The sequence below is a fragment of the Moschus berezovskii genome, chromosome 11 (assembly GCF_049115385.1).
Source record: "Moschus berezovskii isolate FMDL1 chromosome 11, NW_MosBer_1.0, whole genome shotgun sequence".
In the NCBI taxonomy this organism is placed as follows: Eukaryota; Metazoa; Chordata; class Mammalia; order Artiodactyla; family Moschidae; genus Moschus; species Moschus berezovskii.
The window spans coordinates 88,869,080-88,895,316 of record NC_142470.1 but is presented as its reverse complement, the minus strand read 5'-3'; the positions used below and the strand labels follow the sequence as shown (position 1 = coordinate 88,895,316).

The 26,237-nt window shown below is 39.0% G+C and overlaps 1 protein-coding gene across 4 annotated transcripts in view; it reads right to left on the bottom strand.

Moving 5' to 3' along the window:
• Window positions 1-26,237, bottom strand: part of HEATR5B (HEAT repeat containing 5B) — a 97,067-nt gene that overhangs the window by 32,192 nt on the left and 38,638 nt on the right. For all 4 annotated transcript variants that reach the window (XR_016038616.1, XM_088841540.1, XM_055399485.2 and 1 more), the window contains 5 exons: window positions 22,799-22,988; window positions 19,314-19,483; window positions 12,820-12,964; window positions 4,257-4,496; window positions 3,232-3,483 (listed from right to left, as the gene is read on the bottom strand). Coding sequence is in view for 3 of the 4 variants with exons in the window: in XM_088841540.1 (XP_088697666.1) it covers window positions 3,232-3,483; window positions 4,257-4,496; window positions 12,820-12,964; window positions 19,314-19,483; window positions 22,799-22,988 (997 nt within the window). In the remaining variant the exon portion in view is untranslated. The remainder of the gene's footprint in view (window positions 1-3,231; window positions 3,484-4,256; window positions 4,497-12,819; window positions 12,965-19,313; window positions 19,484-22,798; window positions 22,989-26,237) is intronic.

Genomic DNA, 26,237 nt, shown 5'->3' with positions numbered 1-26,237 from the left:
AAAGAACCAGATAGTAAATACATTTGGCTTTCCCAGCCATGTAATTTCTCTCATAACAATTCAACTCTGCTGTTGCAGTCTGTACACAGACCATATGTACACAGACAGCTCTACTGTGCTCCATAAAACTATTTCTAAAAACAGACTGCAGGCTAGATTTGGAGTGCAAGCTGTAGTTTACCAGCGTCTACTCTGGAAAAGATTTCTATAAGGTTAGATGGAGAAAAGGGAAGTCTTTTTCCTTTCAGCCCTCAAATAAAGGCTGCCCTAGATCCACACTATCAAGCATCAGTTCAGTTCAGTTCAGTCGCTCAGTCGTGTCCGACTCAAGCATAAAAGCCAGTAAAAAAAAGAATTCAAAAGATACCAAGTAATTAAACTACATCTTAAAGTCCAAAACTATTGAAAGGAATATAACAAAATCCAGCACTAATAACTTAAAATTGCACCAGCTAGCTAGATGGTGTGATCACTCACCTAGAGCCAGACATCCTGGAATGTAAAGTCAGTGGGCCTAAGGAAGCATCATTACAAACAAAGCTAGCGGAGGTGATGGAATTCCAGTTGAGTTATTTCAAATACTAAAAGATGATGCTGAGAAAGTGCTATACTCAATATACCAGCAAATTTGGAAAACTCAGCAGTGGCCACAGGACTGGAAAAGGTCACTTTTCATCCAATCCCTAAGAAAGGCAATGCCAAAGAATGCTCAAACTACTACACAATTGCACTCATCTCACATGCTAGCAAAGTAATGGTCAAAATTCTCCAAGCCAGGCTTCAACAGTACGTGAACCGTGAACCTCCAGATGTTCAAGCTGGTTTTAGAAAAGGCAGAGGCACCAGACAGCAAATTGCCAACATCCGCTGGATCATCGAAAAAGCAAGAGAGTTGCAGAAAAACATCTATTTCTGCTTTATTGACTACGCCAAAGCCTTTGACTGTGTGGATCAACAAGCTGTGGAATACTCTTCAAGAGATGGGAATACCAGATCACCTGACCTGCCTCTTGAGAAATCTGTATGCAGGTCAGGAAGCAACAGTTAAAACTAGAAACGGAACAACAGATTGGTTCCACATCGGGAAAGGAGTACGTCAAGGCTCTATAATGTCACCCTGATTATTTAAATTATATGCAGAGTACATCATGAGAAACACTGGGCTGGATGCAGCACAAGCTGGAATCAAGATTGCTGGGAGAAATATCAATAACCTCAGACATGCAAATGACACCACCCTTATGGCAGTAAGTGAAGAGGAACTAAAAAGTCTCTTTGATGAAAGTGAAAGAGGAGAGTGAAAAAGTTGGCTTAAAGTTCAACATTCAGAAAACTAATTGTGACATCCGGTCCCATCACTTCACTGGAAACAGTGACAGACTTTATTTTTTCGGGTTCCAAAATCACTGCAGATGGTGACTGCAGCCGTGAAATAAAAAGATGCTTACTCCTTGGGAGAAAAGTTATGACCAACCTAGACAGCATATTAAAAAGCAGAGATGTTACTTTGCCAACAAAGGTCCATCTAGTCAAGGCTGTGGTTTTTCCAGTAGTCACATATGGATGTGAGAGTTGGACTGTGAAGACAGCTGATCGCCGAAGAATTGATGCTTTTGAACTACGGTGCTGGAGAAGACTCTTGAGAGCCCCTTGGACTGCAAGGAGATCCAACCAGTCCATCCTAAAGGAGATCAGTCCTGAATATTCACTGGAAGGACTGATGCTGAAGCTGAAACTCAAATATTTTGGCCACCTGATGTGAAGAGCTGACTCATTTGAAAAGACCCTGATGCTGGGAAAGATTGAGGGCAGAAGGAGAAGCGGGCATCAGAGGATGAGATGGCTGGACAGCATTATCGATGAAATGGACGTGAACTTGGGCAAACTCTAGGAGATGGTGAGGAAAGGGAGGCCTGGAGTGCTGCAGTCCATGTGGTCACAAAGAATCAGACACGACTGGACGACTGAACAACAACAGAGGTTTATAATATCCTGGGATTTTCTGACCCACAGAAACATAACTTAATAAATTTCTGTTATTTTAAACCATTAAGGTTACAGTCATTTCTTACAATAACAACAGAAAACTAATACAACCAGCCTCTTCTACTTGGAAAACCCTCTGTCCTCCTATAAAATTCAGCTTCAAAATGACCTCTTCTTTGAGGTTTTCCCTAGTTCTTCAGGAAATGAATAGCAATTTTTTATGTTCCCAAAGCATATCCTTCCACTACTGGGAAATTTGAGCAACAAATTTGTCTCTTTGTCTTCTAGACTAGAACATCTTCAAAAGCACAGACTGTTATTTTTTTCCTTCTGGATCCCCAATAGACAGCAAAGAACAAGTTTTGATGACTATTTGATGAATGACATGATTAAAGACACTGTGTTCACAACATATTGTGCTTTACTGGTATTCTATATCAGATTCACACTCTATACTCAGTGTAATACTGTTTTACTTCGTTTTTTAATCCATCTGTGACTTTTACTGCTTCTTACACACAATAAAATAAACTGGAAGGCATTTCAACATATAGACCTCAATACTGATAATACATATGATGTCTTCAGATATTTTAAAAAATGACAGGATGATGAAGAGACAACAAAGCATAAGATTACCACTGTCTCAGCTTCTCTGGGTTTCTTCATTTGTAAGTGAAAATACTAAACCTGATGATCTCTGTAAATTCCATTTAATATCTGATCCGGGGATATATGATATAAAAGCTTACAAACGATCAAAAAGTAAAAGGTTTCAGTAATAAACAATTTCACCTTTTCAAAAATACACAATAGCATTTCTGAAATCTGAGTTTAAAATCTGCCATGGCATTCACAAACTCTGACATTCTCTCCATGGCTGGGACTGCAAAATGCACTTTATTTATTCACCTTCAACTTTTGCTAAAAGTAGGATAAGGTACCAAGGAAACATATGTTACTGTCATCATTATGCTTAGGGCCATCATTATTCTTAGGATAACTTAAGATGAATACATCTCAAGGTAGATAGATATACAACTTTGGCCCACTTTCCTCAACTTACCTTCCAAATAGAGAACAGAAGAGAGACAATATGTAGAGCGGACAAGAAAACAAAAGCAAAAAGCAAGGAAACTTACAATAAATGAAGAGCACAGTCTAAAGCAGGTTACAAAGCAGTAAAATATTTCAAACCTATTAAAAAAATACTCTGGGGAAAAGAAGTACTGATTTTAAATTTACTTGTAGGGTTTCGTAGTTTAGCAGAACGTGCCATGGCAAGATCAAAGTGAGCCTGGTCTGCATTCTCACACAGATTGATGATTCGACACAGGCAATCAGCAGCAAATACTCGAGTGGCCCAGCGAGGTGCCACGAAGGGCTTTGATTTATCTTCTTCTCCGAGTGTGGTAAACATGGTATCATCATCCATCTCATCTTTCTTCTCAAATTCCTCATCTTTTCCACTGCTTAAGGGAGTTGCAGTACTCATATCTGTTACAAGAGTAAAAGCACATTATAACAACCTCATGTATAGCAAAAATGATGCTTTAGATATAGCACTGTTTGAAGGTATCTAATTTAAAAACAGCAGAATTGGCAAGGTTCTTTTTAGAGAATCAATTAAAAAACCAAAGAGGGGGACTGGGTACAAAGCATGTAAGACAGGCTCAAGGATGTGATGTACACTATGAGAAATACAGGCAATAATTTTGTAATACATGTAAATGAAAAGTAGCCTTTAAAAACTGTATAAAAATTAAAATAAATAAATAATAAACGTAATTATCAGATATCACTTTGAAATTCAATAATATAGTTTTGTCTCCTTTGCATGTACTTTCACAATAATTATTTTTATGAAAGGTATGCTTGTTGGTCTATTTATGATAGCAAAATTTCTCCTTAAATATATTTAATTTTAAAAAATAAATAAAAATAGAAATGAAAAACCAGGGAAAGAATAAAAAAATATTTACATATTTCACTGCTTCTACATCTTATTTTGAATAAGACAGTACTCTGGATATATGAAAATTACTTTGAACTTAGTTATCTGCCAAAAAATAATCAGAGTTCATTAGTTTGTAATATAATTTAACCTTAATTAATCCCTTTACAGGGATTTATAATTGTAACTTATTAGTATTTAAAAATGTAGGCTCAAATTTATATATATGTATATCTATATATGGTATATATCTATAGATATGTATCAAAAATAAATAATTTTCCCTATTTTAAGAATATATATATTAAATACATACCACTAGAAGCTGCTAGGACATCTTTACAAAGCATTAGCCAATGAGAAAGCTTTTCTACGGCCAGCGATGACAGCATATGTCCCAAAGTATCATGGATATCAGAACATAATTTTCTGTCTGTCTCCCGGTCTAGCATTCCAAAAAGAAGTCCCTCAAGACCAGTTTCCGTTATATTAACACCTTGATGCCGGCAATGGATATCACTTCGGGAACTTGCTCCAGGCGCAAAAGGACTAACATCTGAAAAGCAAATATTTCAAATGAACTTGTACAGGACTTTATTGTATACTAGTGATAGTTATGTCAAAGACCATGATCTACATGTAAATTCACAACAACAACAAAACCAGTTAGCTGTATACACAATTCAACTACGGTCTCCAAATTACATATTTTTAGAATTAGAATTTAATCTGACAATGAAAGTAAAAACCCTGCTCTTTAAGACTGATGATCATCTTATGGTATTTTAAAGAAATCTCCAGGGAATACTTGATAAATATATTTGATTTTAACAAGAAAAGTGTGGGAAGTGATTTTTAAATAGATTTAATCATCTGAAAAAATTATTGCTATATATGTTGGATGAACAAATTGAAACTGAATCACTCCAAAGACATAATAAGGAGAGGCTTGCAGAAAACAGCGACAGTCAGGGGAATTCAAAGACAGCAGGAAATGGAAGGTTCTGAGGAAGTAACATTCTAGAGAGATTAAGCACAGATGTCTATTTTTCACTTAGCAGTATAGCGTGAATATTTTCCTGTAGCAGGAATCAGACTTCCACAACATGAATTTACATGAACAGAGCAAATCACTGACTTAGGAGTAAATTAACTGATTAACCACTGAGGAGGAATTCCTGAAAGAGGCTAGGTCAAAGGATGAGCATGGGTTGACAACTTGAAGGATATACTGACAAAAAAAATCCTCCAAGGAAATTTGTGTGACTTTACATTTCTACCAGCAGTGTAAGAAATTTCTCCTTTATTCATACCTCTCCCAACACTGGTTAAAATCATAATTTTTAATCTTGATGAGTTTAATAGAAGAAAAATGCTATCTTATGACTGTATTAGTCCTGGATGTTCATTGGAGGGACTGATGCTAAAGCTGAAACTCCAATACTTTGGCCACCTCATGCGACGAGTTGACTCACTGGAAAAGACTCTGATGCTGGGAAAGGTTGGGGGCGGGAGGAGAAGGGGACGACCGAGAATGAGATGGCTGGATGGCATCACCGACTCTGTGGACATGAGTTTGAGTGTACTCCAGGAGTTGGTGATGGACAGGGACGCCTGGCCTGCTGTGATTCATGGGGTCGCGGAGAGTCGGACACGACTGAGCGACTGAACTGAACTGAACTGATTTAATCATTAGAGGTTAAAGATATTTCATATGTTGGTATTGCTTCCTTGATAAAACACCTCTTTTGCGTACTCTTGTGATATTTACAGATGCATTGAAGAGTTACCCTAGCAGATCCCAGACTACCCTATGAAGGTCTGATATCACAGTTAGTCCTTGACTTGCATCTGGGGATTGGGTTTCAAGAGAGATCCATCATTTCCTGATAAAAGTGGCTGAGGATGCCTAAGTCGTCTGTACCAACACAATAGGGTTTATGCTGGACATGTGTTTAGGCTGAACAACAAACTTTCAGAAAATCTGAACTTTCAGTATATGCTAGGTAAATCACGCTTATTTGACCGGCCCTTCCAACCCGTCCATTCTAAAGGAGATCAATCCTGGGTGTTCGTTGGAAGGACTGATGCTGAAGCTGAAACTGCAATACTTTGGCCACCTCATGCAACGAGTTGACTCACTGGAAAAAACTCTGATGCTGGGAAAGGTTGGGGGTGGGAGGAGAAGGGGACGACAGAGAATGAGATGGCTGGATGGCATCACCGACTCTGTGGACATGAGTTTGAGTGAACTCCGGGAGTTGGTGATGGACAGGGAGGCCTGGCGCGCTGTGATTCATGGGGTCGTGGAGAGTTGGACACGACTGAGCGACTGAACTGAACTGAACTAAAAACCTTAGGCACTGAGGGTCTAGCAAGCTTCACTGGAAGACAACATTTTACATGTGTTGTCACAACTCCTTGCTGGGGAATTAAGCATATCCTGTGTGATTCCATGGGGAGTGAACTCTTAGAAGCTTGTGCCTGGTCTGCTCCGGACTTCACTCCACGTACCTTCTCCCTTTGCTGATTTTGCTTTGTATCCTTCTGCTGTTACAAATCATAGCCATAAATGTGACTATATGCTCCGTCCTAGTGAATCACCAAACCAAGGGGGCGGTGTCTTAGGTCCCCTGATACACATTTGTAAAAGCTTTAAAAATGTTAAAATACAAATGTACACATTTTAATAAACAAAGGATATTTTGTGTATATTTTTCTCTTAGTTTATCTCTTTCAATATTGATTATGGTGACTGGCACAAAAGTTTTGAAATTTTATTCAAGACTGGTACTACGTTTTCTCTCCAAAAAGCAGTAATGTTTACTGCTAGATTATTTTATAGTAACCTTCCTATACACTCTACTACAATACAGTGTGTGCTTGCTAACAGAGTTCTTATTTACATTATGCTAAAATGGAAGCTATTTTGGTATGTTACTTCTTGGTACCCAAGAAACTACTATGAATTAGGAAGCTCTTAAAAGTAGAAATTTTCTCTCACTATAGGGGAAATATGTCGTTAGTTAAGCTCTTGAAAAGTTCCCAAACCACCTACCCCTAGAACCAGAGGAAAAATGAAAGTGAAAGCCACTCAGTTGTGTCTGACTCTTTGTGACCCCAGGACTATACAGTCCATGGTATTCTCCAGTCCAGAATACTGGAGTTGGTAGCCTTTTCCTTCTCCAGGGAGTCTTCCCAATCCAGGGATAGAACCCAGGTCTCCCCCATTGCAGGCGGATTCTTTACCAGCTGAACCACAAGGGAAGCCCAAGAATACTGGTGTGGGTAGCCTACCCCTTCTCCAGGGGATCTTCACGACCCAAGGATCGAACCAGAGTCTCCTGCATAGCAGGTGGATTCCTTACCAACTGAGATATCAGGGAATCCCCAGAGGGCTAATTACATATGCAAGCTATACTTAAAGCCCTTGGAAAAGCAAAAAGAACTGAAGAAAGTAAAGATCTACTTTTCACCACCCAAACACCTACTGACGTTTCATAGTTTTATTGGTTAATGTGGTCTTAACTTATTCAAGGAAAAGTAACATCACAAAAAATTAACTACTGTCAGACATCAGAAGCTGTCCGCTATCCTCAAAATAGATCATTTCTCTTTTCAGAAGCCTATTATGGATACAAATCAATACCCCTTTAACAGTTAAAATATCCTTGAGGGACGGCAGAAGTGTTCTGACACTAAAAGCTACACCCAAATTTTTAAGCTATGAAATTTTTAAAAGGTCAGTCAGTTCAGTTTCTCAGTCATGTCCGACTCTGCAACCCTATGGACTGCAGATGCCAGAACTTCACTGTCCATCACCGACTTCCAGAGCTTTCTCAAACTCATGTCCATCGAGTTAGTAATGCCATCCAACCATCTGTTGTCCCCTTCTCCTCCTGCTTCAATCTTTCCAGGCACCAGGGTCTTTTCCAAAGAGTTAGGTCTTCGCAACAGGTGGCTAAAGTATTGGAGTTTCAGCGTCAGTCTTTCCAAAAAATATTCAGGATTGATTTCCTTTAGGATTGACGGGTTTGAACTTCTTGCAGTCTAAGGGACTCTCAAGAGTATTCTCCTACACCACAGTTCAAAAGTATTAATTCTTTGGGGCTCAGATTCTTTTGAGTACAACTCTCACATCCATACATGACTACTGGAAATAACATAGCTTTGACTAGATGGACCTCTGTCGGCAAAGTAATGTCTCTGCTTTTTAATATGCTGTCTAGGTTGGTCATAGCTTTTCTTCCAAGGAGCAAGCGTCTTTTAATTTCATGGCTGCAGTCACCGTCTGCAGCGATTTTGGAGCCACCAAAAATAAAGTCTGCCGTTGTTTACATTGTTTCCCCATCCATTTGCCATTAAGTGATGGGACCGGATGCCATGATCTTTGTTTTTTGAATGTTGAGTTTTAAGCCAGTTTTCTTGCTCTATTCTCTCACTTTCATCAAGAGGCTCTTTAGTTCTTCAGTTCAATTCAGTTCAGTTCAGTCACTCAGTCAGGTTCGACTCTTTGCGACCCCATGAATCACAGCACACCAGGCCTCCCTGTCCATCACCAACTCCCGGAGTTCACTCAAACTCATGTCCATCGAGTCGGTGATGCCATCCAGCCATCTCATTCTCTGTCGTCCCCTTCTCCTCCTGCCCCCAATCCTTCCCAGCATAAATCTTTTCCAGTGAGTCAACTCTTCGCATGAGGTGGCCAAAGTATTGGAGTTTCAGCTTTAGCATCAGTCCTTCCAATGAACACCCAGGATTGATCTCCTTTAGAATGGACTGGTTGGATCTCCTTGCAGTCCAAGGGACTCTCAAGAGTCTTCTCCAGCACCACAGTTCAAAAGCATCAATTCTTCGGCCCTCAGCTTTCTTCACAGTCCAACTCTCACATCCATACATGACCACGGGGAAAACCATAGCCTTGACTAGACGGACCTTGGTTGGCAAAGTAATGTCTCTGCTTTTTAATATGCTGTCTAGGTTGGTCATAACTTTCCTTCCAAGGAGTAAGCGTCTTTTAATTTCATGGCTGCAATCAGCATGTTATTTTGGAGCCCAAAAAAATAAAGTCTGACACTGTTTCCACTGTTTTTCCATCTACTTCCCATGAAGTGATGGGACCAGATGCCATGATCTTTGTTTTCTGAATGTTGAGCTTCAAGCCAACCTTTTCACTCTCCTCTTTCACTTTCATCAAGAGGCTTTTGAGTTCCTCTTCACTTTCTGTCATAAGGGTGGTGTCATCTGCATATCTGAGGTTATTGATATTTCACCTGGCAATCTGGATTCCAGCTTGTGCTTCTTCCAGCCCAGCGTTCCTCATGATGTACTCTGCATATAAGTTAAATAAGCAGGGTGACAATATACAACCTTGATGTACTCCTTTTCCTATTTGAAACCAGTCAGTTGTTCCATGTACAGTTCTGACTGCTGCTTCCTGACCTGCATACAGGTTTCTCAAAAGGCAGGTCAGGTGGTCTGGTATTCCCCTCTCTTTCAGAATTTTCCACAGTTTATTGTGATCCACACAATCAAAGGCTTTGGCATAGTCAATGAAGCAGAAATAGATGTTTTTCTGGAACTCTCTTGCTTTTTCCATGATCCAGCGGATGTTGGCAATTTGATCTCTGGTGCCTCTGCCTTTTCTAAAACCTGCTTGAACATCTGGGAGTTCACGGTTCACATATTGCTGAAGCCTGGCTTGGAGAATTTTGAGCATGACTTGACTAGCGTGTGAGATGAGTGCAATTGTGTGGTACTTTGAGCATTCTTTGGCATTGCCTTTCTTTGGGATTGGAATGAAGACTGACCTTTTCCAGTCCTGTGGCCACTGCTGAGTTTTCCAAATTTGCTGGCATATTGAGTGCAGCACTTTCACAGCATCATCTTTCAAGATTTGAAATAGCTCAACTGGAATAATTCCATCACCTCCACTAGCTTTGTTCGTAGTGATGCTTTCTAAGGCCCACTTGACTTCACATTCCAAGATGTCTGGCTCTGGGTCAGTGATCACGTTATCGTGACTATCTTGGTCATGAAGATCTTTTTTGTACAGTTCTTCTGTGTATTCTTGCCACCTCTTCTTAATATCTTCTGCTTCTGTTAGGTCCATACCATTTCTGTCTTTTATCGAGCCCATCTTTGCATGACTGTGGGCAGGAATCCCTTAGAAGACATGGAGTAGCCATCATGGTCAACAAAAGAGTCCGAAATGCAGTACTTGGATGCAATCTTAAAAACGACAGAATGATTTCTGTTCGTTTCTAAGGCAAACCATTCAATATTACAGTAATCCAGGCCTATGCCCCAACCAGTAACGCTGAAGAAGCCGAAGTTGAACGGTTCTATGAAGACCTACAAGACCTTTTAGAACTAACACCCAAAAAAGATTCCTTTTCATTATAGGGGACTGGAATGCAAAAGCAGGAAGTCAAGAAACACCTGGAGTAACAGGCAAATTTGGCCTTGGAGCATGGAATGAAGCAGGGCAAAGGCTAATAGAGTTTTGCCAAGAGAATGCACTGGTCATAGCAAACACCCTCTTCCAACAACACAAGAGAAGACTCTACACATGGACATCATCAGATGGTCAACACCGAAATCAGACTGATTATATTCTTTGCAGCCAAAGATGGAGAAGCTCTATACAGTTAGCGAAAACAAGACCAGGAGCTGACTGTGGCTCAGATCATGAACTCCTTCTTGCCAAATTCAGACTTAAATTGAAGGAAGTAGGGAAAACCATTAGACCATTCAGATATGACCTAAATCAAATCCCTTATGATTATACAGTGGAAGTGAGAAATAGATTTAAGGGACTAGATCTGATAGATAAGAGTGCCTGATGAACTCTGGACGGAGGTTCGTGACATTGTACAGGAGACAGGGACCAAGACCATCCCCATGGAAAAGAAATGCAAAAAAGCAAAATGGTTGTCAGAGGAGGCCTTACAAATAGCTGTGAAAAGAAGAGAAGCAAAAAGCAAAGGAGAAAAGGAAAGATATAAGCATCTGAATGCAGAGTTCCAAAGAATAGCAAGGAGAGATAAGAAAGCCTTCCTCGCGATCAATGCAAAGAAATAGAGGAAAACAACAGAATAGGAAAAACAAGAGATCTCTTCAAGAAAATTAGAGATTCCAAGGGAACATTTCATGCAAGTTTTTCTTCACTTTCTGCTAAATGGGTGGTTCATCTGTGTATTGGAGGTTATTAATATTTCTGCCAGAAATCTTGACTCCAGCTTGTGCTTCATCCAACCTGGCATTCTGCATGACGTACTCTGCATGTAGGTTAAATAGGAGCGTGACAATATATAGCCTTTACGTACTCCTTTCCTGATGTGAAACCAGTCTGTTGTTCCATATCCAGTTCTAACTGTTGCTTCCTGACCTGCATACAGATTTCACAGGAGGCAGGTAAGGTGGTCTGGTATTCTCATCTCTTGAAGAATTTTCCAGAGCCTGTTGTGATCTACACAGTCAAAGGCTTTGGCATAGTCAATAAAGTAGAAATAGATGTTTTTCGGGAACTCTCTTGCTTTTTCGATGTTGGCAATTTGATCTCTGGCTCCTCTGCCTTTTCTAAATCCAGCTCAAACATCTGGAAGTTCACAGTTCATGTACTGTTGAAGCCTGGCTTGGAGAATTTTGAGCATTACTTTGCTAGTGTGTGAGATGAGTGCAATTCTGTGGTAGTTTGAGCATTCTTTGGTATTGCCCTTCTTGGGATGGGAATGAAAACTGACCTTTTCCAGTCCTGTGGCCACTGCTGAGTTTTCCAAATTTGCTGGCATATTGAGAGCAGCACTTTCACAGCATCATCTTTTAGGATTTGAAACAGCTCACCTGGAATTCCATCACCTCCACTACCTTTGTTCGTAGTGATGCTTCCTAAGGCCCACTTGACTTCGCATTCCAGGATGTCTGGCTCTAGGTGAGTGATCCAACATCATGGGTATCTGAGTTATTAAGATCTTTCTGCATAGTTCTTGTGTGTATTCTTGCCACCTCTTCTTAATATCTTCTGCTTTTGTTAGGTCCATACCATGTCTGTCCTGTATTGTACCTATCTTTGCATGTAATGTTCTCTTGGTATCTCTAATTTTCTTGAAGAGATCTCAGTGTTTCACACTCTATTATTTACCTCTATTTCTTTGCACTTGATCACTGAGGAAGGGTTTTTTTTATCTCTCCTTTCTATTCTTTGGAACTCTGCATTCAAATGGGTATGGCTTTCCTTTTCTGCTTTGCCTTTAGCTTCTCTTCTTTTCTCATTTATTTGTAAGTCCTCTTCAGACAACCATTTTGCCTTTTTGCATTTCTTTTTTCTTGGGGATGGTCTTGACCACTACCTCCTGTACAATGTCACGAACCTTCTTTCATGGTTCTTCAGGCACTCTGTCTATCAGATCGAATCCCTTGAATCTGTTTGTCACTCCCACTGTATCATCATAAGGGATTTGATTTAGGTCATACCTGAATGGTCTAGTGGTTTTCTCCACTTTCTTCAATTTAAGTCTCAATTTGGCAATAAGGAGTTCATGATCTGAGCCACAGTCAGCTCCTGGTCTTGTTTTTGCTAACTGTATACAGCTTCTCCATCTTTGGTCGCAAAGAATATAATCAATCTGATTTCGGTATTGACCATCTGGTAATGTCCATGTGTAGAGTCTTCTCTTGTGTTGTTGGAAAAGGGTGTTTAAAAAGTTAAAAATGTAAAACTACGAAGAAAACTATATGGGAATTTTTAAAGTAACAAGTTTTATTTTAAAAAGTAAGAAAATTGACCATATTTCCACGCAAAAATGTTATTTAATAAGTAATACTCATTTTAAAAATTAAAATACTTAAAAAGAATACTGACTAATAACAGGACTTACTAGTGCCACTGCTCTCTTTGTCCCCTGAATTTTTTGCCAGGCTCATGGCATATTCACATACTTCAGCTGCTTCTCTTTGAGCAAGTTGCCGGAGACAGGCCACAGCGGCTCGTCGAAGTAATAGATGGGAACTACACAGGTGAACCTGTAAACCATAACAATTTTAGATTTTTTAAAAAAAGCTGTAATCTCACTTGTCTAATAAATATATAGTAACATCTAATTTCTGAAGAGGCTCTTTATTTAATCCCCTTATTTGTTTCCAATAGACTTTTCAAAAACTAGTAATACCAATAAAATATATAAAGTATTTTAATAAGCTACAAAAGAACTGCCCCAAGTCTTGGGCTAAAGATCATATAATATAGTTAGATTAAAACCCAGAAGGATATTTTGCCCATTTTATACACAGTCCTATTAAACTCTGTCACTGAATTTTTTTTTTTTTTTTGGACCTAGAGAGTGTCATATTGAGTGAAGTCAGACAGAAGGAGAAATATCATATGAAAACCCTTACATGTGGAGTCTAAAAAGAAATAATACAAATGAACTTATAAAACAGAAAGAGACTCACAGAGTTGAAAACAAACTTATGGTTGCCAGGAGGAAGTGATAGTTAGGACTCTGGCAAGGTCATGTACATACTGCTATACTTAAAATGTATAACCAACAAAAACCTATTGTATAGCACATGGAATTCTGCTCAATGTGATGTGCTAGCCTGGATGGGCCTCAGAGGGGTTTGGGGGAGAATGGATACAGGCATATGTATGGCTGAGTCCCTTTACTGTTCACCTGAAACTATTACAACATTGTTAATCGACTATGAAGTCACTCAGTCGTGTCCGACTCTTTGTGACCCCATGGACTACATAGCCCACCAGGCTCCTCTGTCCATGGAATTTTCTAGGCAAGAATATTGGAGTGGGTTGCCATTCCCTTTTCCATGTCACTGAAACTTTAAAAGTGCACAGAGATCAAGTGTACTAAATGAAAAGTCCTAGAGTAGAGCATATAGTAAGAAGTGAAAGTAAAGGAAGGTACATATTAAAATAAAAAATTAAAATAAGGCAAACATAAATATCTGAAAAGAACTGCAAAACAGATTCTTTTGGTACAGAATATTTTTCATTTCAAAAGTTCCTGAAAGAATCAATATAGTACACTCTAATACATGATATAAACCATAAGACATACCACTGCATAATAATTAAGAGCTCAGGCTCCAGTTGCCAGACTGGGTTTAAATCACACACTTACTCCTGTGTAATGTTAGGGAAGTTACCTAACCTCTCTGTGCCTTGTTTGCTCAAATATGAAATGAGGATAGCAATTTCTCACAGAAATATAGTGAAAATAAAATAAATTAAAACAAATATTTTATTTAGAATAATAGATGATACATAGTAAATCATATAATAATAATAAATATTATCACTCAATCTATCAATCTGATTCATCAAGCAAATATTAAACTCTGCTCCATATGTTGCTTTTTAAGCAAGGAAGTAAGACATTTTAGAAAGAATCTCATCCAGAAATGATGGAGGGGAAAATAATTATATGGCAGACATCACTCCTTTACATGCTAAGTAATGTATTTTTATGCTGTTAATACAGCATTTGTAACTCCTATTTTTGCATAAAGCTCACAACCACTGAAATCATACCAAGTATTAAAAAAACAAAATATAACTGATGAGAGAAAACCTAACAAATCAGATTTTTTTCAACATAATGTTTTCTTTTCTATTCCTAAAAATAACAACATTTTAAAATCACTTCATGGGAAATAGATGGGGTAACAGTGGAAACAGTGTCAGACTTTATTTTTGGGGGCTCCAAAATCACTGCAGATGCTGATTGTAGCCATGAAATTAAAAGACGATTACTCCTTGGAAGGAAAGTTATGACCAACCTAGACAGTATATTAAAAAGCAGAGACATTACTTTGCCAACCAAGGTCCGTCTAGTCAAGGCTATGGTTTTTCCCATGGTCATGTATGGATGTGAGAGTTGGACTGTGAAGAAAGCTGAGCGCCGAAGAATTGATGCTTTTGAACTGTGGTGCTGGAGAAGACTCTTGAGAGTCCCTTGGACTGCAAGGAGATCCAACCAGTCCATTCTAAAGGAGATCAATCCTGGGTGTTCATTGGAAGGACTGATCCTAAAGCTAAAACTCCAATACTTTGGCCAACTCATGCGACGAGCTGACTCACTGGAAAAGAGTCTGATGCTGGGAAGGATTGGGGGCAGGAGGAGAAGGGGACGACAGAGAATGAGATGGCTGGATGGCATCACCGACTCTGTGGACATGAGCTTGAGTGAACTCCGGGATTTGGTGATGGACAGGGAGGCCTGGCGTGCTGTGATTCATGGGATCGCAAAGAGTCGGACACGACTGAGCGACTAAACTGAACTGAAAACTTTCAAATATCCTATAGGTAAGGTTAAGCATGGTCATATGACACAGAAGGAACAAATCTCTCAGAGTTTTGCTTTTTTATCTGTACAGACAGGTCCTACCTATCTTACGCAACTACGGAAAGATCAAAGGATTAAACATATATGAAGCAGAACATCATACAATTTCATTTAATTACAATTAAATAGAATTGTTGCTAAGAAAATACACTCAACAAATCCTGGGTCAAAGTGAAAGAAATAAAATATTTTAATGTTTACATGTTTTCAAAAACTCAGTTTTAACGATCCTGAAGTCACTTCCCCACCCCTCCATTTCAAAATCTCTAATATTAGAGATGCAAATTATCACTGATGGTGTTTTGCAGCCACTGTAAACCAGGTAACAATTAAGCTATATTTGTTTGGAAACTTTCCCTTAACACTTTCTGTTAAAATCCACAAAGTATCAGGAAAAAAACATTAAATTTGATAAAAAAAAAATATGTGGCTTCACGCAAACTTCTTAGCTGCTCAGATATAATCACAATTTACTGTGACATCTATCAGTAGAGCCTGGTATAGCCTTGTTCTTGAATTTTATACAAATGGAACCATGAAGTCTGTTCTCTTCTGTGTTTGGTTTCTTTTTAGCAATATGTCTGTTGGACTCATCCATGTGATTCCATATAATAGGGGTTCATTCATTCTTATTGTTGTGTAATATTACACCATTATCCACTCTGCTGAATGGAGCACATTTTGGCTGTTCCTGTTTTTTGGCTAGCATAAATAATCCAGGAATGAAAATTCCTGAGGATTTTTTTTGGCACACATGTGCATGCATTTCTCTCAGGTATTTACTTTAGAGGGGAGTTGCTAGATTATACTGTGTGCATACTTTCAACTTTTGTAGATTATGCCTCACTGTTTTCCAAAGAAGCGTCTTTTTTCTCCCTTATGTTCTGCAAACCTTGGGAACACTGTGCTGCCTGTTCCTACATTAGGCCTCTAGTTAGTGTTAGTCACTCAGTCATGTCCAACTCTTTGTGATCCCATGGACAGTAGCCTGTCTGGCTCCTATGTCCATGGAATTCTCCAGGGTTGCCATTCCCTTCATTAGGCCTCTGTGAAGTGAAGTGAAAGTTGCTCAGTATTGTCTGACTCTTTGCGACCCCATGGACTATACAGTCCACGGAATTCTCTAAGCTAGAATACTAGAGTAGGTAGCCTTTCCCTTCTCCAGGAGATCTTCCAAACCCATGGATCGAACCCAGGTCTCCCGCACCGCAGGAGGATTCTTTACCAGCTGAGCCACAATGGAAGCCCAGAAAGCCCTGTTATTTAAACTATACGTCATCTTGCTATCCTATCCCTTCTTGTGCTTGCCATGTACTGATATCCTGGACAATGAGATATCCCTGCTCTGTCACTGACAACGTGGGTGAGCATTTAGCTCAAGTCTTTTTCTCATTGACATCTCCTACAATCATCCCAGGTAATGTACTTGCTGTGTGCAGAAAAGATCTGGACAGGAGAATGACTGATCAAATGGTATAAAAAGCACCTACTTGCCAGGAGGAAAATAAAAGTAATCCAGAGTGGTGGCTGTTGTTGCAAAAACATATTTGAACAGTTCTATCATATACATCTTAATATTTTTATATAATTTCATAAACATTACTGTGGTGAAGCTTACCTCTTAATAGATTTGCTGAAAAAAAAATCACCTCATTTGTGTTAGGTATTACACATGGTCACATAGTATGGTCTCTTTTGGTGGCAATGGCTGAATAGAGATGAAGTTTACAAAAATCAGCCCTGATTTCACTAATTTGGATCAATCCATGTGTGAACTATTTTTTAGAGAGTGTTAAAGATTTGGTAATGAAGACAGTTCAAAGGGCATTTGGTAATGTGGAATCAAGACAGCCACACGAGTGGCCCTCTTTTTTATCTCCCATGCCATTTCCTTCCCAAATTTTTGGAAAAGGTTCAGGAGAGTGCTCCAATATGCCTTGTAACAAAACCCTTGATGCTATGCTAAAAAAATCATTTTGGATACATTATTTTCTGTTAACACACAGGACACTCAGTGTGTCCCTGTGGCTTACTGATAACCTCCATTGAGATAAAGAAATTCACATTATTACTTGACCAGATCCTCTTAAATATGTTCCATCTCATAAGGAAAACTTTCATAGTATAATTATCTTTAAGGAGAAAAAAATGCAGAGGAACCAGACAACTGAGGAGTGTATGTCCGAGTCTTCATCACATTTATCAGTTGCCTATCAGAGCTGCACTTCCCAAGTGGCTCAGCGGTAAAGCATCTGCCCGCAATGCAGGAGATGTGGGGTTTGAGCCGTGGGCCAGGAAGATTCTCTGGAGGAGGAAATGCCAACCCACTCCAGTATTCTTGCCTAGAAAATTCCATGGACAGAGGAGCCTGGCAGGCTACAGTCCCTGGGGTTGCAAGGACTCAGACACTACTGAGCACACACACATACCAGAGCCATATCATGTAACAAGTTCACCGTTCTCAAAAGATGCCATCTGTGCCCTCAAAACTTGGGTGCTACACCATGGCTTTTGACAGCATGGCACATATCTTGTTGCAGAATGCAACCTGGTGTATACTATTATTGACTATTTTCTTTGTGAATGTTCTTTGTAAACATTTCACATGCACCTGGTTTCCACACTGGCACATTCAAACTCCTTGATGGTATGGGACTAATTCCCCCTCAGTAACTGTCCAGCTTCATCCTGTGCCCATATGACCCACCTCCCCCTTTTTCCTCTCAGCCTCTGACTAAATGATTCTTTAAATGCATTCCCTCCTTCCTATCTCAGGACCTTTCATATATTTTTCTGCTTAAAAATAAGTGCTGTTACTCCAATATCACACTTTCCCCCAACTTCAAGGGAAATAGATGGAAAAACAGTGGAAACAGTGTCAGACTTTATTTTTTTGGGCTCCAAAATCACTGCAGATGCTGACTGCAGCCATGAAATTAAAAGACGCTTGCTCCTTGGAAGGAAAGTTATGACTAACCTTGGTAGTATATTAAAAAGCAGAGACATTACTTTGCCAACCAAAGTCCGTCTAGTCAAGGCAATGGTTTTTCCCGTGGTCATGTATGGATGTGAGAGTTGGACTGTGAAGAAGGCTGATTGCCGAAGAATCGATGCTTTTGAACTGTGGTGTTGGAGAAGACTCTTGAGAGTCCCTTATACTGCAAGGAGATCCAACCAGTCCATTCTAAAGGAGATCAATCCTGGATGTTCATTGGAGGGACTGATGCTAAAGCTGAAACTGCAATACTTTGGCCACCTCATGCGACGAGTTGACTCACTGGAAAAGACTCTGATGCTGGGAAAGGTTGGGGGCGGGAGGAGAAGGGGACGACCGAGAATGAGATGGCTGGATGGCATCACCGACTCTGTGGACATGAGTTTGAGTGTACTCCGGGAGTTGGTGATAGACAGGGAAGCCTGGCGTCCTGTGATTCATGGGGTCGTGGAGAGTCGGACACGACTGAGTGACTGAACTGAACTGAACTCCTATTTATCCTACAGTTTGCATCTTATATGTCATTTTTTCAAGGAAATCTTTTCTGAATGCCTAGGTTATGGATCCCCTGTTTATATGCTTGCCTGTAGTCCTTCCTAGCATTTATTGTAAATAATCATTGTTGACCATGTTGACCACACTTTTTTTTAATATTTTCCTTTTGTGCTATGTATAATGATTTTTGTACATTTTTTAAAAAAGAAAAAACTTTTTATTCTTAAAGTGGCATCCAAGAGATTCCATTCTTTGTACAACATATTTGCCCAGTTTGAGGCATATTTGGTCCAGAGAAGTCCTCTGGACCTTATTTAACAGTTCATTAAAATATTTCCTAAAAGGTGAAAAAGAAAATCACTGAATAAAATGAATAATCATAAAGTGACTACTGAAGCTGAAACTCTAGAATGCACAATCCAAGAAACTTACTTCTTTTGCTTTGCTCTTGTCTGATCTTTTGGAAAACAAATTTTGGGTTCCCTAAACAAATAAAAGAATGAAACAGCTTTATACTTACACAAAGGCTAGGAACAAGACTGGATAAATTGACATGTCGTGGTGCAAACATGTGAAGCTGCTGAAGGCAAGATATGGCAGCTGCCTGGACGAGAGAATCTGAATGGTCCTGGGTTATCGCACAACCCACCAAACAAGAAGAACGGATTGTGGAAATTGTCGCTCCATTCCCTAGAAGCAAAGTAAAAGACAACGTAAAATACAATGATTTTATTATTAGTATCACCAAAAATATTCCTAGAAAATAACTATCTTCTAAATAACCCCTTTCCAAATAAACACACAAAAAAGTATACCTGAAACTAACACCACACTGTAAATGAACTCTACTTCAATCTAAAAAAAAAGAATAACTATGTTGAATTAACATTAACTAGTATGTACACCACATTGTAAATCAACTGTACTTCAATTAAAAAAATAAAGAATAACTACGTTGAATTAACATTAACTAGTACGTTTGCTCTATTGTAGGTTTGACACTGCAACTGTTAAAAATCACTATAAGAAATGCCCTTACTTTTTTTCCCCTTACATTTTAACAGCTTACATTTTATCAAGCAAATAAAATCCCACAGAAGAAGAGTCAGCAAACTTTTCTTAAGAGGGCCAATATTTTTTATTTTGCTTGCCAGGAGGCAAAATCCACACTACTCTATGAGGGAAGTACCTACATAACCATTCATAAACAATTCTCACCTCATGGGTTGTTTTTTAAAAACAAAAGACCAAACAACCAGGCATCTGACAGATTTGGCCCATGGATCATAGTTAATTTGCCTAACCTGCCTGTCCCCTGTTATAAGTTATCCCCTAAATTCCTCTCCTTGAAAGCCAACCTCAAAAAAGAAGTTACTTCTTAAAGGATGTAATGTACAGCACAGAGAATACAGTTAGCAATACTGTGATAACTATATGGTGACAATTACTAGACATAACGTGGCAATCAATTCATAATATATATAAATGCTGAAATACCAAGTAGTACACCTGAAATGAATATAATAGTGTATATCAACTATGCTTCAACCAAAATTTAAAAAGGAATCACTTTTAAGATAAATAACCCTCTTTCTGATGGTTTTGTAAACAAAAATTCTGTAAAATATATAAACACAACAGTTTATGAATGACAATAATGCATCTCTCTGAGATTTACCTAGCTTTATATTTATCCTCTGGATAAACTATATTGTCTTTTAAGTCTATCATTGTTTCCTTTGGAAAAGCCAGAACATTCCTTATTCTCTGGTTCTTTTTCAAATAACAGTACCACTTCTATGATATAATAATGTCAAATCCTATTTCCCTAATAAGATTAATGGCAATTTTTAGCAGAGAGAGGAAAAATAAATTGTGTAGTATTACACACTGTCTAGATAAAAATGTCTTAGTTGCCAAATATAAGTGATTTAAAATTTTTACCAACGCAAAAAAAATTTTTTTTATATACATATAAAGACGAAAACAGGGCTTCCCTAGTGGCTCAGTGGTAAAGAATCCACCTGCCAACGCAAGAGATACGGATTTGATCCCTGGGTCAGGAAGATACCCTGGAGATGGAAATGGCAACCTACTCCAGTATTCTTGCCTGGGAAATCCCAGAGGACCCTGACAACTACAATCCACAGGGTCGCAAAGAGGTGGACATGACTTAAGAGACCGCGCACACACACTTACCCACAGAGACCAAACAAGGAAATCACAGAGTCACACAAGAGTCATATTCTAGTTTGAAATACACAGGCCTCACCATCGTATCAGAAAGCACGTGGTAGACACCTACACTTAATCAAGGGCACGTATTTATTCTCTACACATACCTGTGATAGTCACTGGAAGAAAGAAATATCGACCTTCTCAAAGAGGGCACTGAGACCAAGATGCTGCTGCGTCACTTCAGTCGTGTCCGACTCTGTGTGACCCCATAGACAGAAGCCCACCAGGGACCCCCGTCCCTGGGATTCTCCAGGCAAGAACACTGGAGTGGGTTGCCATTTCCTTCTCCAATGTGTGAAAGTGAAGTCGCTCAGTTGTGTCCAACCCTTAGCGACTCCACGGACTGCAGCCTACCAGGCTCCTCCATCCATGGGATTTTCTAGGCAAGAGTACTGGAGTGGCTTGCCATTAGAGACCAAGATAGAGACGTGTATAAATCACATAGTTTTCAATTCCTAGCATTCCTCCTTAAGATCCTTTCTTTTTTCAGTTAGCTTGACCTGTGATTCCAACCAGTCATTGGGGTGTGTGTGTGTGTGTGTGTGTGTGTGTGTGTGTGTGTGTGTGTCTGTGTGTGTGTGTGTCTGTGTGTGTGTGTGTCTGTGTGTGTCTGTGTGTGTGTGTGTGTGTCTGTGTGTGTGTGTCTGTGTGTGTGTCTGTGTGTGTGTCTGTGTGTGTCTGTGTGTCTGTGTCTGTGTGTGTCTGTGTGTGTGTGTGTCTCTCTCTCTCTCTGTGTGCTCAGTTGCACATGGACTACAGCCTGTGTGTGTGTGTGTGTGTGTGTGTGTGTGTGTGTGTGTGTCTCTCTCTCTCTCTCTCTCTCTGTGTGCTCAGTTGCACATGGACTACAGCCTGTCAGGCTTCTCTGTCTATGACATTTTCCCAGCAAGAACACTGGAGTGGGTTGCTACTTCCTTCTCCAGGGGATCTTCCCAAATGAGGGACTGAACCTGCGTCTCCTGTGTCTCCTGCATTGGCAGGTGGTTTCTCTACCACTGTGCCACCTGGGAAGCCCTCACTGGCTATATAATATATATAAAATCTTGGGAAAGTTCTTAACCTTTCTCAGCCTCAGTATTTCATCTGTAAAATGAAGAGATATACCTTCATCAGGATTGCTGTTAGAATCAAATTAGATAATGTATATAAAAAGCTAGACTCACTGAAAAATTTAATAAATGGTAGGGGGAAAAGAGAAAGCTCTGAAAGTAGCTCATATATTTTGCATAAATTCACAATTTTCTGACCTGAGTGTTTAAGTCAACCATCTGTAGAATTATTTCCGTGGAAGTACATGGTAAGAATTTGGGCCTCAGGATCACAAATCTGCTGCTACTCAGTTGAATGATTCAAGGCAAGTTACTTAACTTCTCTAATTCCTCAGAGAAAATAACATATTCCTTAGAGTTAAAAAAACAAAAAAGTGAAGCTAGAGTCCATGAAGACAAGTGGATGGCACCCCAGGCCAAAGGAACTCCACTTTTACCTTTGACTTCATAGGGCTCCAAGTAACATTTTAACTTAGGTGTTCTCTCTGCTCAAAAGTTCAAAAAGCATCTTCATATCACACGTTTCTTAAGGGGAGTAAATAAAATAGTGCACGTAAAAAGGAGAGCTCCGGGTATTCAGTAAATTGCCAGTGCGTAACACACAGAAATTATTATTATTGTTATAAGATTTCTTTAGGCAATGTGAAGGTAATGTTCAGGAAGCTGAAATACAGTTATTATCTGTGTAGTCCCTTTAGCTTCAGATGAAGTTACTCACCTTGTAATTCAGGTCCAACAGTAGTTATTATAGCACCCAAGCATCTACCCAAACACTGATGAACTTCTGTATGTGAGGGTGGAACTGTCAACAGCAAGGTAAGAACTAGAGATAAAGTTGGCTCTACATATCCACGATACATTGGGCCACTAGAATCCACTATCAAAGCAAGCGAGTGAAGGGACCAAGTCTGGAATAAAATATAATTGTATTTTATTGTAAATAGTAGAGTATAGTGAATTGATATTTTAACTTGAATTTTCATAATACTAATACTTTCATTTTTAATGAATAGAAATATTTTAAAATATATTCCTTAAATGAGTAAAGGTCAACACATAAACTTCTAGGAGCCAATGACCAAAGCAACTGATACACAAATGCTATGTTTAAAGTTCCTTTGTAGTGTGACTTTAAGTGTCAGGGAAAAAGTTTCACTGATGAACTCATTTCCTCTATTATAATTACATGCATTTCACAATTCCCAAAAAGAGAAACTTATGTAATGAGAGTTTAGTTTAGTGGATGCTAAGGACATCCGATATGGCTTTACAGTTTTTCTAAGAAACTAGCCTGAAATAAAACCATGACCACACCAATGTTCTATAGTTCTCAGATCTATTTCTCAAGCAATGACATTCACATAACAGCTCTTCAAGTCACTGAATCTTTTCAGGCTCTAATTTATGTTTGAAAGTGAAAGTGAAGTCGCTCAGTTGTGTCCGACTCTTTGCGACCCCATGGACTGCAGCCTACCAGGTTTCTCCATTCATGGGATTTTCCAGGCAAGAATACTGGAGTGGGTTGCCATTTCCCTCTCCAGGAAATTTATGTTTACTAAGCACAAATAATCTTAGTGGTTAATAGTATTTGCAGAATTAACCTGGAGCAATGTACTGTAATCAGCACAGGCTTAAGAAAATGAAAAGTCCTTTAAGCTGCCCACACCCACATGTTAAAGAAAGTACCTTTTAAAACAAAAACACTCTCTGCTTTATTACCAAAGACACACTCTCAGACACCTCATTCAGTTCTCAATTCTTAAGAGATTTTACCTATACATATTTTTGAAGCCACAAGGATTGACTGAAGAGCAGTTAAAGGTCCTGCTTCATACAGTTCACACCTTGGGGATCTGGCTGGGTTTGGGCTCACATTTCCTTCCTGTTCTCAGTAAAGTCACCCTTCTTCACCAGGGCTGAAGCCTCACCTTTTTCATGAGGTCTTCTCCCACCACAGCCCAGGCGTTCTGCCGACTGAAGTGCTTTGTCACCACTGCTGCTGTCTGCCTCCTTCTCCAGTTTCTGAGCACCTCATTTATAGAACTCTCTTCGTAGGTTTTAAAACTCAAGTGCCTTGCCTGTAATAGGTTTGGGCTTTGCTGCAGTGAAGGAGCTCGTACCAGGTAAGTGCGGGAGAGATGGGGTGTTTTTGGTCGGCTTTCCTAACTCAACTGCAGTCTTACTAGAAGCCTCTCTGTGTCAAGGAGAAGGATGCGGGGAGGCACCATCTATGCTGGGAAGCCTAGGCTGCAGTGTCTGGAAGGTTCTGAGTGGGTGTGTGGGCTGCCAGTCCACTTACAGAAGGGATGTGAAGGCCACCTCGGCAGCCCTTCTCTGGTCCCATTCCAACTCTTCTCTCTTGGTCTTTAGGACACAGACAGCACAAGAAGCACAGAGTATATCTTAACAGATAGGGACACTGCCTTCTCCCTTTTTCTTTTCATAAGTTAAAATCATCTGGTCCAACTTTCTCATTCCTCTCAGCAGAGAGGGAAACGAGTACCTTTATTTTTGCTACTGGCATCTCCAAAGGAGAGCTGCACTCCTGAGCTGAGGACACAGAGGTCTCAATAGAGAAGTTTCCCAACTTGACAACATGGTGGGAAAAAAAAATCCATACCGTACTTTCTACTACTTGTCAATCTACTCCAATGCTAGGGAATTAAGCAACCTGAGTTGGACAATTATATACAGAAACTACACCTACTGAGAAAAGTAATAGGAATATAGCAGCTTGAGGGAGGAAGACCAGAATATACATTTTGGAGAAAAAAATTAATGGAAGAAGAAAAGGAAGTATTTTAATAAAACTAGTGCAAGGATTTTTAAGGCAATATAATTAAAGTACAAAGGAGAAGTGTTTTTTTTTCAAAAAAAAAAAAAACACACACACAGGATTTATATTAAATGTTCAGTAGAAAGCTAGAAAAAAAGAATAACTATTATTAAATACTGGAGCAGGAAATGGCAACCCACTCCAGTATTCTTGCCTGGGAAATCCCAAGAACAGAGAAGCCTGGTGGTCTACAGTCCATGGGGTCACAAAAGAGTTGGAAATGACTGAGCAACTAAACAACAAATTATTAAATACAAAAATCATTACTTTTTCAACTGGAAGTTCAACTGGAAGATTATCTTGTTACACATAGTGAAAATACAAAAAATTTAAAATAATGAGGAAAAAGACAAGAGGCTCAATATGCAAATAAGTACCAGAAAGTGAAAAAGAAAAGATAAACTTATACACAATTTGATGAAATTTCTAAGCTGCAGGGAGAGAGGGAAAATGCTAGTAAATCAAAATGTAAGGTTATAAACATATAGACATATTTCAGATAAGTTCCTTAGCAAAAGAAATAAAAAGCCAGGGAAAAAGACAGCTATGATGTCTATAAGCTCCATTATGTTAGAAATTTATTATCAATACATAAACCGGAGTCTTTTGGGAGTGGAAAACACATGCACAGCATAAAAGAAGAAAATGCATTTATCACTAAAGTTTTATATCTGGATATTCAAAGCCACACTGCAGAAAACCTTTACAGTATTTGTACATCAGTTAATTTGATTATTGGCTTATATGTTATCTTCTACATCTTAAAGAACATATTTGAAAGCTTTTATAGACAGCTGATAAAAAACTGAGATGTTAATATCTATGGAAATTTAACTCAAAAAATTAAGCTACTATGAGACTCTCACATGCAACACAAAAAATACCAAAACATTTATAAATAATGAAAAAAAAAGGACTGTGTGCTAGGAACAGTATATCCTACCAAATATCATTCAAATTTGAAGATTAAATAGTTTTTTTATTTCAGTTATGCAAGAAATCAAAAAACACACCACTCAGCAACCCTTCTCAAGATTATTATTGTTAAAGGAAGTTTTCCTGTCAAGTAAAAATAAGAACAGAGATCTCAACACAGGAGTTGAGGATACAAAAAAGAAACCACTATTCAACAATAAATCTCTAGTAATTACGGCTGAATACATGTATACAATAATTTGACTGCGAAGTATAATTTTTGAGTTAGGATTCTTAACACAGAAGAGACCTTACATAAAACTGAAGAATGAAAACATACTATTCTTGTGCAGAAGAGAACTGAAATAGCAGCTTTGATCTACATCACAGTAAAATGTCATGTCAT